The sequence below is a fragment of the Phodopus roborovskii genome, unplaced genomic scaffold, assembly GCF_943737965.1.
Source record: "Phodopus roborovskii unplaced genomic scaffold, PHOROB, whole genome shotgun sequence".
In the NCBI taxonomy this organism is placed as follows: Eukaryota; Metazoa; Chordata; class Mammalia; order Rodentia; family Cricetidae; genus Phodopus; species Phodopus roborovskii.
In genome coordinates, this window is record NW_026126407.1 from 2,554,216 (window position 1) to 2,569,960 (window position 15,745).

The window sequence follows — 15,745 nt, forward strand, 5'->3', positions numbered from 1 at the left end:
TCTCAGATCTACATTTAAGTCAATAAAAGTAAACCGAAAACATAATTCCAGAGTTTGGGGCTCAGTTTTAAGGCACTTGCCTTAAAAGTCCAGAGACCCTAAATCCAATCCTCAATAATGTAAAAAATTAGTTTTATAGCCAGGCAGTGGTGGTGCATGCCTTTAATCCCAGCACTTGGGTAGGTGAATCTCTGTGAGTTCAAGGCCAGCCTTGTCTTTAGAGGTTCCAGGACAGGCTCCAACACTACAGAGAAGCCCTGTCTCAAAAAAAAAAAAAAAAAAAAAAAAAGTTTAAAAGTATACATATGCAAATACAATGTTTTTATATATAAAATGTACGTATTTCATATGTATATATAATATGTAATATTTCATCTCAAGTAACCAGGCCACTCACGTTTCTGCAGGGACTGTGGAAAGATATACTCACCCTGCATGCATGAAGATGTATGTCACATAGCGCCAAGCCTGTGCACGGAGCTGTGGATGGTAAACCAGAGAGTTCTTCAGGTACTGAGGATGTGTCACTTGCAGCACAAACTGATCCAGTAGGACCCCATTGTACAGGAAAAGGGCAACCTAGATGAAGTATGGATGGAGAGGCCAGTTACTAGGCACTAGACTGGCATTCCTTCAGGGTGGTATTCCTGACGGGCACGGGGCACATGACAACAGGCATGAAAGGTGCCCATAGCCAGCACCCACTTATCAGAGAACGTCACCTGCTCCACTTCCGTCTGATACTCCTTCGTAATGGGGGTCCCTTGATCTCTTTGTCTAAGCTTCCTTGGTGGGCATGATTTTAAACTTTAATTCTAGTAAAACCTCATACAAGTTGGTTTATTTAAAAAGAAATTTGAAAAAGAAATATTGTGATAGGCTAGACATAAAATTTAGCACCTTTAAATTTTTTTTTTTTTTTTTTTTTTTTTTTTTTTTTTTTTTGAGATAGGGTTTCTCTGTAGCTCTGGCTGTCCTGAAACTTGCTCTGTAGACCAGGTTGGCTCAAACTCAGAGATATGTCTACCTTTGCCTCGTATGTGCTGGGATTAGAGGCATTCGCCACCAATGCCTGGCTAAATCTTGTGTGTGTTATGACCACACAATTGTGTGCCATGGTACCCTGTGGAAGTCAGAGGACAACTTGCAGGATTTGGGTCTTTCCTTCCATCATGTGGATTTCACGAACTGAATTCAGATATTGCCAGGCCTGGCAGCAAGTGCCTTCCCTGACTATGCCATCTTAGCCTACATTTAGCATACAGTTGAATGGCACCAAGTACATCCTTGTTGAGCTACAGTCACTACTGCCTCTCCACAGAACTTCTTTCATCTTGCAAAGTAAAACTCTGTGCCCATGAACAGGAACTCTTTGCTGCCCCTTCCCTGCAGTTCCCCCAACCACCACCTCTAGGTCCTGCTGCCAGCCTATCCTGGTGCTTCATGCAGGGCTGCAGAGAATGCAGACGACTGCACAGTACTCCTCCTTCTGTGACTGGCTGATTTTAAAGTGTATGTTCTCGAGGATGACCTGATTATATCACATGTCAGTCTCCTTTCTCTCTCTCTTTTCTTTTTATGACACAGGTCTTACTAGGTAGTCCAGGTTGGCCTAGACTCACTGCTAACTCCCGATACTCCTGTCTCAGCATCCCAAGTATTAAGATCACAGGAATACCCTACCATACTGAGCAGAGCTAAGTAGTTCTAGTGTATGTATCTACCTCTCTTTGATAACCCATTCTTATGTCAGTGGGAGCTTGGACTGCTGCCATCTTTTTGCTATTACGAGTATCTCTATGAGCAAAGTGGACAAGTAGCTCCTCTATTCATTGATTTTAACTCTGAAGTGAATGGAATTGCTACTATATGGTAATCCTAAGTTTAAATTGTTAAAGTTATTATTATTTGAAACTAGATTAGGTGGCACATGCCTTTAGTCCCAGCCCTTGGGAGGCAGAGGCAGAGGCAGAGGCAGAGGCAGAGGCAGAGGCAGAGGCAGAGGCAGAGGCAGAGGCAGAGGCAGATGGATCTCTGTGAGTAGTTTCAGGTCAACCTGGTCTATAGAGCAAGTTCCAGGACAGGACAGCCAGGACTGCAACACAAAGAAACCCAGTCTCAAAAGCAAAAAACAAAATAAAATTTGTGGCACCAGGCCGGGCTAACACAGTGTAGAAATCCAGACGGGTGAGGTTTTTTTCTTGCAAACATAATGTCCCTGACTTTGACCCTTCGTTTCTTCTGTTGCTACCCGTTGTGGTTTCTGTAGTGCTGCTGTTGTTGGATTTGGCTGGCAGCTCCGTGTTCCTTCATTTCCTGTCTGTTATGGAATCAAAGACTCCAGCTACTAGAGCTCCATGGAAAACAGAAGCCTTGGGCTCCAAAAGAGTTAAATCAGCTGTTTGAGTTCCTTCCCTTTTTTCTATATTGATGGCTCAAATTCATACAGCTATTCATTTTCAAAATCTGAGACAAGCTGGACATCCTTTGGGCCAACTTAGACATATTACTCGAATTATCTGGTTCTCGATTTCCATATCTGAAAATGGGTGCCAATGATTAGACTGCCCAGTGGTCACAAGTTTCAAAGTGACCCTGCAGCTGAGCATGGTGGCATTCAGCTGTAATCCTAGCCCTCCGGAGGCAGGACCAGGAGCACTGCAAGTCTGAGGGTAGCTGGAATGAAGAGTGAGACCCTTTCTTTTATCTTTCTCTCTTATTTATTTATTTTTGTTTTTGAGGCAGTATTTTTCTGTGTAGTCCTGGCCATCCTGGAACTCACTCTGTAAATCAGGCATCTGCCTGCCTCTGCCTTGAGTACAGGCCTCAAGATATGCACCAGTATGCCCTGCACCAGTACGTTCTTTCTTAAAAGAACAAAATGAGCTCCCAGCCCATATCTACACACAGGTGCACACACACTCATAAAAATCAAAATAAGTAAATTAAACAAGGCACAAGGGACTTGGGTTCAGTCCCTAACACCCACAAAGATGGCAGCTTACAACCATCTATGACTACAGCTCTAGGGGATCTAATACTCTCTTCTGTCCTCGTGGACACTGCACGAATGTGGTACACAGATATGTCAAATACAGAGTCTCAGTGTGTTAACTGGGGCTGGTGTGGCGGCGGGACAAGACTCCTTACAGATATGCTTACTCATTTACATAAAGTAAATACATTTAATAAAAATTGAAAAAAGTTCAGCCAGGTGGTGGTGGCACATACCTTTAATCCTGGCACTCGGGAGGCAGAGGCAGGCAAATCTCTGTGAGTTCAAGGCCAGCCGGGTATACAAAACAAATTCCAGGACAGTCAGGGCTTCATAGAAAAACCCTGTCTTGAATAACTAAAGGAGGTATTTTTTTTTTAAAATTGGGTGGGGGTGGGGATGGGGCAGATGGTCCAGTGGGTAAAGGCACTTGTCAACAAGCCTGACAACCTGAGCTCAGCCCTAGAATCTAGATGGTGGAAGGAGAGAACAGACTCCTGCAAGTGTCCTCTCGTCTACACACGGGCCCTATGCATGCCATGCACTCTCTCCACAGTCAAAGCAAGTAAACAAGTAAATAAATGCAATTTAAAACTTTAAATTGACAAAATAACAATAATAGCAAACTATCAAGTTTAACATAAAGGGGCACCTCAAAGCAGCACACACTCAGGGAAGGAAGCTATATTTAAGGTCAGGCTGGGCTTTCAGGATCATAGCTTTAGACTATAAACGCTACATACATACATGCCCTGTTGTTCTCCAAGAAGTTGCTTAGGCAGCTGGGAACAGAGGCCAGCAGAAGTGTGATTATCTAAAACACACACACACACTCACACTCACACACTCACACTCACACACACACTCACACACACACTCACACACTCACACGGTTGTTTTTTCTATATAATGCCATGCAGGTGTCCTGGCAACAAGTGGAGCCTCCAAGGTATCTCATTGTTCTTGGTCCTCAAATAGGAGTTAATAAATAGTCCCACCCAGTAAGCAGTGAAGAACATAGCTAAGGAAATCTCAGGAAAACACCATTGAAATCACAACAAACAGTTCTCTACATGCAGAACAGAGAGGGTAGGTTGTTATTTGTTTCTGGTTTTTGTTTGCTTTGGTTTTTAGAGATTCTTACATTTTTTTTTCTTTTTGGGGGGACTGGGGTTGAGACAGGGTTTCTTTGTGTAGCCCTGGCTGTCCTAGAACTCTCTCTGTAGACCAGGCTGGTGTCAAACTCACAGAGATCTGCCTGCCCCCACCTTCTGGGTGCTGGAATTAAAGGTGTGCACCACCACTGCCCAGCTAAACTATTTTTCTTTATTATTTTATTTCTGTGGATGTTTTGACTGCACACATATCTGTGCATCACATGTATGCCTGGTGCCATCCAGAGGCCTGAAGAGGGAGTTGGATCCCCTGGAACTGGGAGGTACAGACAGCTGTGAGCTGCTATGTGGCTGCTGGGAATCAAACTCAGGTCTCTGGAAGCACAGCCAACACTCTCAATCACCAAGCCATATCTCCAGTACTATTTTCTGAGACAAGATCTCATGTAGCTCAGCCTGCCCTTGAATTCATGGTGACCCTTCGTGGGATTGCAAGTATGAGTCACTGAGCCCAGCCAGACCAATTACTTCTGATTTAATAAAAAAGGATGCCATGAAACTGAGTGGCCCGGCTAGTTGAGAAAGTAGGAGCATCATGAGACCTCATGCAAAGGTGGTAATGGCCAGAGACTGGAAAATGCCAAAGGGAAGCCAGGCATCCCTACAGCAGCCAGAGGTGGGCTGGGCTATTGGGGCTCCTGATGAACTGAGAAGTGAGTTCTACTACACAGGGGCAAGACACAGCAGAGTACCTTGTGTGTGCAGGATTTTTTTTGTATGATAGTAAGTATGGCTAAGAGGGCTGGCTACTCTATCAGAGGACCCCAGTTCAACCCCCGGTATCCACATCAGAGGCTCACAACTGCCAACAAGATCCAGGGGATTTGAAGCTTTCTTCTTATTCACAAGCTGGCACACACCCGTGCACAAATAATAAAGTGGTAAAAAATAAATAAATAAATAAATAAATAAAGGAATGGCTCTTGGTTGAAATGATTTGTTTTTGAAAAGCACTGGTCTATAATTATTTTTAAACAATGTATGGCATATTCCCTAAAGAGGGAATGTTCTTTAAAAACTTCACTGTCTTGTTCACAAACACTTCCTCCTAGAGGCAAGTGTGTGCTTCTGTGTTCCACTCTATAGAGATGTCCTTCCAATGACAGCACAGGGAAGTTCTGGTGACTCCTGCATTACAGTTTGAAAATTAAGTCCCAAGTGGCTAACAGCTGTCATTCTAGCCTTGGGGGAAGGGGGAGGAGGAAGGAGTTACATAAATTGGCTTTATTGAGTTTGTCTGGCTAAATCCCCAAATCCATGAGTTTGTCACATTGTTTTGCTGTTTTGAAGAGTGAAGAAATATGGGGACTTTGCTGCAGCAGAAAAAAAAAAAAAAAAATGCCCCAAGTAATCTTCGCCTGGGAGAGTGCACATTGATAATGTTTAGGCTAGAGAACGGGCATAGGCCAACTTGGGAGCTGAAGGCCAAGGCTAGGAGATCAAGACTTAGAGGCCAGTTTGGGCTACTTAGTGAGATCCAATCAGCCTGAGAATAGAGTAAGATACTGTCTCAAACAAACAACAACAAAAAACAAAACCGAAAAACCCAGAAAGCAAACATGAGGTTAGAGAGATAGCTCAGTAGTTAAGGGCCCTTGTTGCTCTCCTAGAGGAGTTGTTACCACACAAGGTAACAGCCTGTGATTCCACATCCAAGGGATCTGACACACTTTGGGTTTCAGTGTGCACTCCCCACATGCACACTTACGTACACACACCCACACACCCACCCACACCCACACCCACCCACCCACACACACACACACAAAACAAAGCTCCAAAACGTTGGACTCTCTTTGCAGCCCAAGATATAATAACCTCCAGGTTCCCTAGCAAGGCTCTGATTTGCAGGACAACTGCTATTTATTTGATCTGCAGTGTTCCCTCTCCCCTCAGAACCTCTGACATCCTCTCCCCCACACCACCCCAGGTCTAGGGAGCCCCTGCCTCCACCCTGGTCCTTGCCTCCAGCAGGGTGACTGTGATCATGAACCAGGGCGGAGGGCAGCAGGTGTAGCTGTCATAGTACCACTTGCGGTCAATCTCCCGGGGCAGAGTCTCGTAGGCCACATGGCGGATGAGCCTCTGTGAGAGGCTCAGCCCCTTCTCTTCCAGCAGGGCCTTGCTGCTCAGCCTGCGGTTGCCCTGAAGGATGGCCTGTCGGAAGCTGTTGGAGCGCTTGTTGCTCATCTGCACAGGAAATGGGGTGGGGAGAGAGTCAGAGCCAGCCTTGGGAGCACCATGCCCACACTTCAGCCTGTGTGTTCCCTAGGGCAATCTGAGCTCTGAGTAGCATTCCCTGAATGCCACTGTGTTGACCTCTGACCTCCCAGATCATCTCCATTGGAAAAGGACTCTGGATATATCTTCCACCTATTAGGAAACTGAGGTACAGAGAATACCTAAGACACAGGTTCAAACCCAGGCCTGTACACATACATTCCTCCTACCCACTCATTCCTTATCCTCCCATCCCCAAACATTGGAGCTGGGGGTCCTCGGCCAGGGAGGAAACCAGCAGTCACAGCTGAGAGCGACAGCTGCTGTGGTAAGGCACATGCTCCAGGCCAATGTGTCTCAAGGTGATCATCAAGGGTTTTCCTGAAGGTGATGGCCAGTTGTGGGCCAGGGGTGTGTGAGCATCTTCAGACATACCAGCTTGGGAAGGTGCAAGCAGGTCTTGGTCAGCTAGCTGTTAGAAACTGCCAGAATCATAACCCAATGTCATGGAGGCCATGACACCTGAGTGTCTCCTGAGACATGTGATCCTTAGTGAGCCCAGGGCCTCACCCAAGACCAGGTCCTGCCCTCAGCATTCTGGGCCTGGCCCCCATAGAATGGTCTGCTTTACCCAGCAATTAGCCCTTCTTCCAGCCTCAGGAAGCTTCTACCATCCTTGATTTTCTCTCCAAGATCATACTATAAACTATTCCCAGGGGGAGAAGCCCAAAAGACCCAGATCTCCTGGCCTAGGGGCCCATAGCTACTGGCATGTAGGTACTTCTCAGACCCCAGGCTCAGCAGGAGATAATGCAGCCAGACCCAAAGGCAAGACCCAGTGAGGATTAACAGCAGGGCACAGGGGTCTGAGGCTCTTTCTGGAGCGCACCTGGAAGGATCCAGGTTTAGATGAGACTGTGCAGCACAGTCTCCCTTGTAGAGCCCTCTGCTCATTCCTGAGTCCTGCTCCTTGCTGTTCCCCATGTGGCATCGAGCCAGCCTCCTCTGATTGGCTGGCCTCAGTGAAGTCGTTCTAACTATTGCCACCCTATGATGAGGGTGATTTGTTCTGTGTGGATTGGTAAAGGGAGGGCCATGGCAACCATGCAGGGAGGTTTTCCCCCAGAAGAACATTAAGATAAAGCAGAAACGTGCAAATATGGTCCTTTTTCATGTTCAGTCCCTGTAAAAACCCTGTATGAACCATTGGAATCATTTTACAAATGGGAAAAGAGAGGCACAGAATTGGCAGCAAAAGCTCTAAGATGGCCCTCTTTACATGAGTGCAGGCTGTGATCAGCTGCTCCAGCTCAGAGTCTGGACAGAAAAATGTGACGAGATCATGTCATGAGCTCACACAGAGGGCTCCACTGGAATGGAGCCAGACAGGAAACACCTCGCCTGGGCTTTGAGACTGGGCAAGCAAATGGTGCATATGGGTTGGGCGGGGCACAAGCCTGAGCCAGGCTCATGATCTGCTTCTTGGTGAGGTTGACACTTCCGTGGCCCTGTCTGTGAGCAGCTTGTCCGAGCTCAGTTTGGGCCCAGGCTTCCAGGTCTGCTCCTTGGGTCTACTCACAATAGTGGAATTCTATTCTACTCCTGAATGTCTATAGCTGTTCCACAAGCCCACAGACTGGCAACCTGAAGCTGAGAGCTTCTGGGCAGCCACTTCTCAGAGAGCTAAGATGGGACGATGACAGCAGGCTTCCCTGGCCCTGCCTGAGGCCTTCAGTGTCTAAGAACACAGGAAACGTCACAGAGTTCTTTCTCCTCTGTGGGGGCCACGAAGAGATCAGACAGCAGCACCAATGGGGAAACAGTGGCGACATCCTACCCTGTATTCACCTTGCTAGTTCCTGTAGCTTGAACTGAAGTCCCGTCCATGAAGCAGGGAAATGTGTACCCACCCACAGCACCCTCTGAAAGAACAGTATCAACCCTCAGGAAGGCGGGGGGTGTCTCCACCACAGATAACAGACAACAGACAGAGCTCATGCGCCCTCCCATGAACAGGGACAATCGCTAGCAGTTCTACGAGCTCCGGCCTCCAGTTATGCTATGATTAACAGAATTTATTTTGTTTTGTTTGTTTTCATTTTTGTTTTGAGACAGGGTCTCACTGTGTATTTCTGGCTAACTATGTAGACCAGGCTGGCCTCTGCTGGGGCTAAAGTTATATACCACTAACCCAGCCCTTTTGGAATGTATTAACTTAGCAGACCACTAACTTCCATCGATCCAAGGCTGAGAAAATCACTGGACAGAATCTGAGGTGGTGTGTGTGTGTGTGTGTGTGTGTGTGCGCACACACACACACTTCTGTGACAGCATCTGAAGTCTATAGGGAAGAGACCGCCATCTTGGTTAGCCCATCTCTCTGAAGTTTTCACGTAATGTATTTCTTAAAAAATGTCATGGCTTGTAACTGTCTTTGTTCTGCTATAAAAACCTCTATGAAACTGTGTCCTGGAAACATGGTACTTGACATGGTTTCAGGCCATGGTCACTCACACTGCCCCAGAACAAACTGTGTCCTACTCCCCCGTTGAGGTGAGAGCTGTTTCCCTCAGTACCCTCTCACTTGTTGAAGCTGTGGCTGCCCAAGCACTGTCAGTCAAGAAGCTACTTCCAGTGTCTAAGCCCCTCCCCTTCCAGAATTCTCACCAGGTTGACAAAGTCCTGGTAGCAGATCTGCCCATCTGCATGGCTGTCAGCAAGAGCTAGCAGCACCTCCTTTTTGTGTGGGTCCAGTTTAGAGCTGTGGCTCTCCAGGAGGCTCCGGAATTTTCCTGTGCTGATGTAGCCGGTGCTCCTAGGGTCAAACTGAGGGTGAAGCATAGAAAGTAGATGAGTCAGTGGGCACCTTCCCACCCAGTGCTGATGTTGGGCCCATGGGGACATTTCTAAGGACACAGTCAGGACCATCCAATCTAACTACCTCCTGAGGAGAAGAAAACAGACAGGGAGGAAGAAAGCCTCTCTCTTTTACTCTCTTGTGGTCTTTTATTTTGTTTCTAAAAGTAACCTTTCTGTGAGACCCATGCACCATGATCCAATGATGATGATGATAATTTAGTTCTTCTAGACAGGGTTTCTCTGTGTAACCTTGACTGTCCTGGAACTCACTCTTTAGACCAAGCTGGCCTCGAACTCAGAGATCTGCCTGCCTGAGCCTCCCAGATGCTGGGATTAAAGGCGTGCCCCACCATGGCCAGCCGATTTTCCTTTCACGCTGCCATCTGGCTATAGCTCTCCACAAGCCTTTCCCTCCATTTCTAATTTGGGAAGGAAAGCAGGGCTGGAGTTCAGTAAATGGAGGAGTCAAAGGACTTCTGGGATCTGAGCCTCTCCTGTGCAGGAGGTACCCAGTTTCCTCATGTCCCGTCCCAGGGTATTATTCACACCCCATTCATGGGTGGCCGACTCACTCACTGAAGACATGTTCTCTGTTGTTTGGTTTTGGGGTGGGGATAGGGGTATACACTTCTGCATTTGTGTGGGCACATGAGCATCTTACACCATTCTCTTGAATCCCCCGACACTCCCCTGTGCCCTGGGTAGCAGCCAGGCTTCCCACCCAACCTGTCTGTATCCCAGAGCCACAACTCCTCCCAGGCCAGTGCCTCCTGTCACTGTGTCTGCCTTACGCGCACTTAATCAACATTTGTTGGGTGAATAAATGGGATGTTCAGACAAACTGACAGGTACTAATTCTCTATATCCTGCCAGAGAATGGCACCTCCTTTCTTGTGGTACCAAAAGTACTCTGGTCAAAGGGGCTTCTGACCCAGTTAGGGATAGGGGGCACTAAATCACAATGGACTTTGGGAATGTATAGGGGTGCTGCTGGAAGGCCAAACCCATGTTGCCCCTTTCTCTGGATAAGGTTAACAAAGGCTGTTTGGGGAAAGGAGGTTCTATAGACAGTGTCTCTAGACAATCTAAGACTGATAGCCAGAAGTCACGGCCAGGGACACTTCAGCTCTCCCCAGAACTCTTTAGGAGAAAACTCCAAGAAGGCCCATGTTCAGATCACGCCCTCCCCCCAGCACCAGGTATACATGACACCTATTTGTTTATTACCATCAAGTATTTCAGAAAACTCAAAAGGATCTTCAAGACTGAAAACGTAAGGGTTCACAAATGGCTCAACAGGTAACAGTTGCTAAGCCAGCCCTACAACCTGAGTTCGATCCCTGGAGGGAGGAGTGAACTGACTCCCAAAAGCTATCCTCTGATCTTCCCACACAAGTCCCCTGCCACAGAATAATAATAGTAGTAATGATAACAACAACAACAACAACAACAACAACAACAACAGACTTTTGCTTGCTTTTTTTGAGACAGGGTTTCTCCCTGGCTGTCCTGAAACTGACTCTAGACCAGGCTGGTACTGAGTTCCCAAGTGCTGGGACTAAAGGCATATGACACCACGTCTAGCTAAAAATGGATTTTTTTAAAAAAAGGCAGGGGGCCAAGGAGATGGCTTAGCAGGTAAAGGCACTTGAAGTTAAGCCTGATGACCTGAGTTCAATCCCCAAAACTAATATAGCAGAAAAGTGAGAGCTGACTCCTATAGGTTGCCCTCTGACTTTCACACTTATGCTGTATATAGACAGACGGAGAGACAGAGACACATTATACCCACACCCACACTCTAAATGTAATTTATCTTTGTTTTTCTTCTAGACAGGGTTTCTCTGTGTAATGGTCCTGGCTTTCCTGGAATTCACTCTGTAAACCAGGCTGGTCTCGAACTCACAGAGATCCACTCTGCCTCTGCCTCCTGAGTGCTGGGATTAAATGCATGCGACACCACCACCCGATTAAATATAATTTTTAAAAAAGAGTTAGTTATAACGCCTGATATTTGACATGTGTTCATGCGTTAAACACTGTTTAATGTTCTTTATGTAGAGAATTTCTTTTTTAAATAGTTATTTTCTATTTTATATGTATGAATTTTTGCCTGCATGTATATCTGTGCAGTACATGTGTGCCTGGAGTTACAGACGGTCGTGAACTGCCATTTGGGTGCTGGGAATTGAACCCAGGTCACCTGGAAGAGCAACAGGTACTCTTAACCAGGGAGAGGTGAGGCTCCAGGAACCCTATCCCCTAAACAGTTTTGTTTTTGTTTTTCAATAGGAATGGGGTCTAAACAGAGCGAGTCTGGGTTCCTTACTGCTCAGATGTGAAAACTGAGCAGAGAGAGGGGAGAGGAGGAAGAGAGGGAGGGGACCAGAGAGAGGGAAGGTTGAAACTGCTAACAGTCGATGTAGCTTTGGTGCAGGAGACCACTACCCTAATCCACAAGGACCAGCCCTGATTCTCTACACAGGGACCCTTTAGCCTGGCTCTGACTGGGCTCATGCCATGCTGACCTCAGGACTGGGTTGTAGGTCCTGGGAAGATGTCTGTTGGGTCCTGCAGGGGTCAAGGGTCCCCTGCATATCAGGGGACCTCCTCTGCCTCACTAGGGGAGGAAGTCCAGTGGTTCTGCACATGCTGGGAACACAGCCCATACTCCCTTCCCAGGGGCCTCCTCAGGGCTGCCTGCAGAGGAAGATGAAGTAGGGGGCTGGGATCAGGCACCAGACAAAGAGCCACCTGCTCTCTCACCCCCTCCAGGGCTCCCTGTTGTCCTAGAGACAGGGGCTGCCCAGTGGCTCCCCTGGCCTCTTAGCCCCAAACACTTTACAGGCTCTATCTACACTGCAGAGACCACGATTGCTGGAATCAGGCCGAGCCTCTGCTCTCTGCCAAAACTCTACCTTTCGTGCCAGGGCCAGATAGGCCAGACAGTGAGGGGGAGGGAGGGTCACCATTACCCTAATAATGAGGCCTCAGGGATTCAGAATGGCCGGGGGTGGGGGAGAGCCAGAGCCAGGCTGACTGCTGGGGTTCAAATACCTCAGACAATGACGGCAAGGGCAGAGCTGGCAGTGGGCATAGGGCACCTAGTAGGGTGTAGGTCACAAAGGAGCTAGGAGGAGACAAAAGGAGGGGGGTGGAGACATCATGCACAGAAGTCAGAAGAGGAAGGTCCCACCACTCAGAAGGAAGCTGAGGACTTCTGACTGAGACTGTGCCCCCAGATGGCAGGGAGCCAGGCAAAACCACACTCCTGTCTTTCAGGGCTCTGCCTTGATTGGCCCATCTGTTGGGTGGGCTGATGTCAACCTGGGGCAGCTGCTAACCAGGGGCTATTTTCATAATCACTTACTCAAACTGAGGTCTGTCTCCTTGGTCTGTCTACCTGCCAGCTGCCCTCAGGCCTGCTGAGAGTGAGATCACACTAGGAGTGGAATGCTACTTTGGTGGGAAGTGTGTGTGTGTGTGTGTGTGTGTGTGTGTGTGTGTGTGTGCTTGCGCGCGCAGGGGGAAAGGCAGAGCAAATCCTCTAAACTCAACTTCCCTGTTAAGAACAGCTAGAGCCCTGAAGCTGCCCCTCCAAGGTGCTGGCCCTGGAATCACTCTTTGGAGCAGCAGGCTGCTTGAAGGATGAGCTGGGGGTGGCATGGGCTGGAGGCAGCCTGTCAGGGCTAGTCTAGAATGGTCAGTCCAGACCGCTGGAGGAATGGATAAATCTGCAAGTGAGGCAGGAGTTTGGCAAGAAGGCAGTAGCCAAAGTGGGCGCTGGTCTGCAGGAGAGGGCCCAATGCTGGACAGGGGGGCACTGCATGGGGGTGGGGGAGGCACAGTCAACCCAAGCTCAGGAGGCTGACCACAGAGGAGGCCAGAGAGCCATCCCTCCTCAGCCTTGAAAAGGGGCTTCTAGAGGCTCCAAGGAGACTTAATGCCCCAGGGCCAGGCTGCTAATCCCCTAGGTGCTGCTGTTTGCTGTTCCCAGTCTGAAGTGTCACACACACACACACACACACACACAAACACACACACACACACACACACACACTCACTCACTTTCAGCTCTCATCTCCCACCACCCTCTGCTGGTTCCTGGGCCACTTAGCACACTTAGTCTGGGGAAATGATCCACCAAATTCTCCGTGTGTTTAGGTAGGAGCTCATCCCCAGTTGCTGTGCTGGGAGGGGGGAATTCATCTACAGGGCCTCGGTTTCCCCATCAAAGAATTAGCAGGAGGAGCTCTGCCTTTTTCTGGGGATGGAAGGGGCCATATCCATCCCTGGATATAGAAGCAAGGATAGAGTGAAGAAAATCATAGCTCATTAAGGCTTTGGGGGCACCTGTTCCCCCCAGAAAGGGGCTCCTTCTGTTCCAAGCACCAGTGTCACTGAAGAGTAAGTGAGAAGTGAGAAAGTACTGGAACCATTTAGCCAGTTGGAAGGTTGGAACTAATAAATCTGGTTCAAACAGTTGGAAAGGAAGCCAGGGATAATGGAGAGGACCTCTAATAGTGGCACTTGGAAGACAGGCAGGAAGATCAGGAGTTCAGTGTCACCATCTGCTATATATCCAATTGAAGCGGACTGTCTCGAAACAAAAACAAAAAACCTCAAAACAAGAAAAAAATCCCCAAGTTTCTGGGAGGAACCTATAGAGCACTGCAGAATGCTAGGGGCTTTGAGGCCTGTGAACCCAGAGGCAGTAGGGAAGGCACTACTAAGGGCCCCTTCTTGTGCCAAGCAGCTCTACTGAGCCCGTTTGTCCTGGCCTCCTGTCTTCTTCCCAGCTGAACAACACAACACAGCGAGCTGAGGTATGTGGGATGTCGCTAAGTATCAGGCACTAACTCCACGGAACCCTCAGCTCACCATCCACATTGGTTTCTCTGAGACCATACCAGTTCACGCCTATTCTCCAACATTGACTCTCCATGCCTCCTTTACTCAAAGGTGTCTTAACTTGGCTGAAAAACTCCATGGTCTTCCTTCCTTCTATTTATACCTTACAAGAATCTACAAGGTATTTACTATTATGAAAGCCACTTCTCAGAGGCAAGGGTAGGGTGGGAAGGCTGAGCTGCTCAAATTTCAACATATGGTAATTCATTTAGATTAATTCATACCTAGAGAGCAGAGAGCCTGGGTCCCCTCCAACCATTAGAGTTCAAAAGACTGGCCAGTCATCATCCTTCCATCCACCCATCCACCCATCCACCCAACCATCCATCCATCTCACATGTTTGTTAAGGATCCACTGTGGCCCAAGAATCACCCTCATTATAAGGATGGGTAAGAAAGCAGAGACTCAAAATAGCCAGAGAGAACATCTCAAGGATAAAGAGTGAGCAAGCGGCCAAGAGAGAAATAACTTGATGTTCCTCTCCAGGGCTCACTGGCCCTGGCCTTGCCCTCCCTTGCTTTCCTCAGTCCCGTTCGGTTGTACAAAATATAACTCCTGACACAGGGTTTTCCCAGTGTGTGTCTCATGAAACCCCAAACCCAAGGGGGGGGTCACAGGTGGAAATCTGGCATTAAACAACCCCTTTCCCCCCCCATAGTTAGAAAGTCCTCGTAGTAGGATGTGATGCAAGCACCCACAGAAAGGGCTCTGTCGGGCCCAGCAGTGGAAAAGCCTGATTGACTTGGTCCAGCCTCACATTTTCCTAACAACTTTATTTGACCAGAGCATTTATTTTTACACATTAACACTATGTGGAACCTTTAGAAACAATCACAAGTCTACAGTATGTTCATGCTTCCCTTCATGAAACCCTGGCAGCCACTCTGCCTCCAGTCCTTGAGTGTTGCAGGCACTCAGGAAGCTGATACTAGAAGTTTGTGGGATTCAGTCCCCGCTAGAAGGTTGACTGGGGATACCAGGTCCCAAGAGAGGCTGAGAAATCAGTGATTGGTCTCATGAGGCCACAGATCTGAGCTCTCAAGGTCAAACAAATCCTGACAGAGCAAGGGGTTTGCCTGCTCAGCACCCAGGACAGCAACCCAGCTCTTACTATGGGCCAGAAAGCTGCTTCAGGCTTCAGAATGTCCTAGCAATCTCAAAGCAGGAGAGGACATGGGGACAAGTCTAGTTCCTATCGATTATGCATGTATGACTTGCATGGACTGCATTTCTGGGACAATGACGAGTGTGGCTCCTGGGAAGACCCAGTCCTTCTACTATATCTACTATATACTACATCTACTATAGAGATCATGAACAGAAGCTGTGAGTGCTTAAATGATCCCAAAGGCAACACCTGGAGCAACAAGCTAGCTGCCATTCTGTGTAGACCTCCCAGGTCTAGAACATGGGAACCTGGGACCTGAGTAAGTTCCTATCTTCACCCATAATGTCTCCTGTCTGTACAGAAGGAAATGGCCACAGGGCCTGGAACAGGGCAAGATGCAGGCTGTTGCCCTCCTGGGGTGGGGGTGGGTATCCCCCATCTGTCGGCTTCTTATTTCATTCCTGGGCCTGTAAGCA

The 15,745-nt window shown here is 48.1% G+C and overlaps 2 protein-coding genes across 5 annotated transcripts in view; both read right to left on the reverse strand.

The window, feature by feature from the left end:
* Positions 1-15,745, reverse strand: part of Rhot1 (ras homolog family member T1) — a 375,056-nt gene that overhangs the window by 266,421 nt on the left and 92,890 nt on the right. The gene's annotated exons all lie outside the window — the stretch shown is intronic.
* Positions 1-15,745, reverse strand: part of Rhbdl3 (rhomboid like 3) — a 48,048-nt gene that overhangs the window by 21,595 nt on the left and 10,708 nt on the right. The window contains exons 2-4 of the mRNA XM_051179809.1: positions 9,058-9,216; positions 6,136-6,360; positions 431-579 (exon numbers count right to left, since the gene is read on the reverse strand). Coding sequence (XP_051035766.1) covers positions 431-579; positions 6,136-6,360; positions 9,058-9,216 — 533 coding nt within the window. The remainder of the gene's footprint in view (positions 1-430; positions 580-6,135; positions 6,361-9,057; positions 9,217-15,745) is intronic.